General features: G+C 43.7%; 1 protein-coding gene across 1 annotated transcript in view; it reads left to right on the forward strand.

The window, feature by feature from the left end:
• Positions 1-2,417: 2,417 nt before the first annotated feature.
• Positions 2,418-2,500, forward strand: part of LOC143276070 (epidermal growth factor-like protein 8) — a 25,879-nt gene continuing 25,796 nt past the window's right edge. The window contains exon 1 of the mRNA XM_076580457.1: positions 2,418-2,458. Within this exon, the coding sequence (XP_076436572.1) occupies positions 2,418-2,458 (41 nt within the window). The remainder of the gene's footprint in view (positions 2,459-2,500) is intronic.

The following is a 2,500-nucleotide window of genomic DNA, read 5'->3' on the forward strand; positions in this document are numbered from 1 at the left end:
AAATTTGGAACAAACAAAACAGTCACAATGAATGACAAGACATTTGACACAACAGACATCCCACTTCCATGTTGCAAAAGTCCATACAACAAAAGGCATTGCAGTGCTGAACTGTTGCTGATCCTACAGTAAAGTTAAAAGCTCGTAAAATAATGCTGATGGTTAAGTAAAAAGGAAAATTAAGTTCATGCAATCCCATTTCAATAGAAAACTGAATTAATCAGCAATATCCACATTTAACAGTTGAAATAAAATACATGTTGAAAATGAAGTATCTGTTGAAAACAAAATGATGCATGTTGTAATTAAAGTTATTCATTATTTATTGACAGCCAAAAAGGTAGGTGAAGGGTGACTCCCAAAGACATGCACAAGACAGAAATGAACAAAAAGAACGCCTCTGGTCCTACGACCAGAACCCATAATTTAGGGTAAATGGCAAACACAGAAACACCGATAACACAGAATTTGGCCACCCGGAGGAAAAACAATCCTCACATCAGGGTGCCATCCAACTGGGCAAAAAGCCCCAAACCCCAAATGGCACATGACAGTACCGAACAAAAACGCCTCTGGTCCTACGACCAGAACCCAACACAGGGTAAATGGCGACACAGAAGGACATGCACAAATGACTGCTCAAAATGTTACATACAAAACAAATCAAGGGAGATTACCCTACCACTTTCCTGTCAAAGAAAGCATTATTCAAAGTCAGTTTGGCTGTCTGACAATAACTGAAAAAACAACAACAGTCGTATGACAGATTTAAAGAAGTTCACCACTGGGCTGGGTGACAGAACCAAAACCAAAAGAAAGATGAATATCTACGTTTAGTCGGCAATTGGTTACAAAAAAAAAATTTTAACATTTATTCACTAACGGGCAATAACATCAGTGTACTTTGAATAAAGTTCAAAAGGAACTCAACCACTACTCAGTAAAACTTCACCCTAAAAAAAAAAAAGAAAAACAAACAAGACGTCACACCCTCCCCCAACCCTAACTAACCTAAGTACCCCGCATCTCCACCATTTGTCACGCGCTATAAGAGAGCGGACTAGAAACCCCCACCCAACCCAGCACTAACACCCAGACAACACAAACACAGACTAAAATAATTCATGGTTTACATACATTTATTCAGTCACACACAGAACTTGCCAAATGAACTGACTAACCACAATCCCAGCCACAACAACTGATACACTTAAACGACAACAGAATGGATAAATAACCCACAACCCCCCAAAAAAAAAACAACACAGAGCTTGAAGACACGTCCGTCCAGCGAAAAAAACAGTCTGAAGAATGTTGTGCACTCAGGACAGTTGATAAAGAAAACCTGAAACACTCTGCACAACACCAGATGATAAAAAAACAAATAAACAAACGATGACGTGGACAACGAAGACTGAAGAAAACGACGATGAAAGCGGGTACACGATGAAAGCGGGTACACGATGACAGTGACAAGAAGAGGGCAGCGGGGGAAAACTGCTGACAACAGACAACTGAAGCACCAATGCCACCCGGCCGACACAGGTGGAAGGACAAATGGCACAGGAAGTGGGACGCTGCAAACTGCCAACCGGGTACCACTACCCTGACGCTGGAAATAAAAAACAAAACAAAGACGAGACACGTCCAGCAGGGCACTCCCTCTGACCTGGAGCACACAGAATACAGAAAAACATGGCCACCCGGAGGAAAACAATCCTCACCTGAGGGTGCCAACTGGGCAAAAAGCCCCAACCCCAAACAAGCACGACCTTCCTCCAAGAAGGCCGCGGGCGAAAAGCCTAGACAAGTGTCACTGACAGAACAGAAAGGCTTGAACCTCTGTTCAGCAGTGACAGGAACGCAACATGACTCCACGATTGCACGTGAAAAACGTACAACCGGGAGTCACATATACAAAAAAGACAAGCTGGGGAGAGCGAGTGGGGAAGGGCATGTACAAAACGCCCCCCACGAGATTGTCATGAGTTGTGACACACACACACACACACACACACACTCAACAAACAAACACTCATACACACACACACACACATACACACACACACACACACACACACACACACACATACACACACACACACACACACACACACACACACACACTCATACACACAAACACTCATACAAACACTCATACACACACACACACACACACACACACACACACACACACACACACACACACACACACACACACACACACACACTACGACGTCACACATAATCAAGTCTGGTTTGTATGTTTTTTCCTTTGGGGAGGGGAGAGGGGGGAGAGGGCGGGAGGGGCGGACGGGGGGGGGGGTTAACACTTCCCTTTTTTTTTTTTTCTTTCTTTTTTTTTTCTTTTTTTTTGTCACAAATGTTTAACCTAGCGACACTGTCTGCTTCCGAGGATGATGAGCGTCCTTCATATCACTCAGAAGGCCGTGAGAACGTGAGAAACTCTTAACGATCTCTGGAGCTCTGGAGGGGATGG

The sequence above is a fragment of the Babylonia areolata genome, chromosome 31, assembly GCF_041734735.1.
Source record: "Babylonia areolata isolate BAREFJ2019XMU chromosome 31, ASM4173473v1, whole genome shotgun sequence".
Lineage (NCBI taxonomy): Eukaryota > Metazoa > Mollusca > Gastropoda > Neogastropoda > Buccinidae > Babylonia > Babylonia areolata.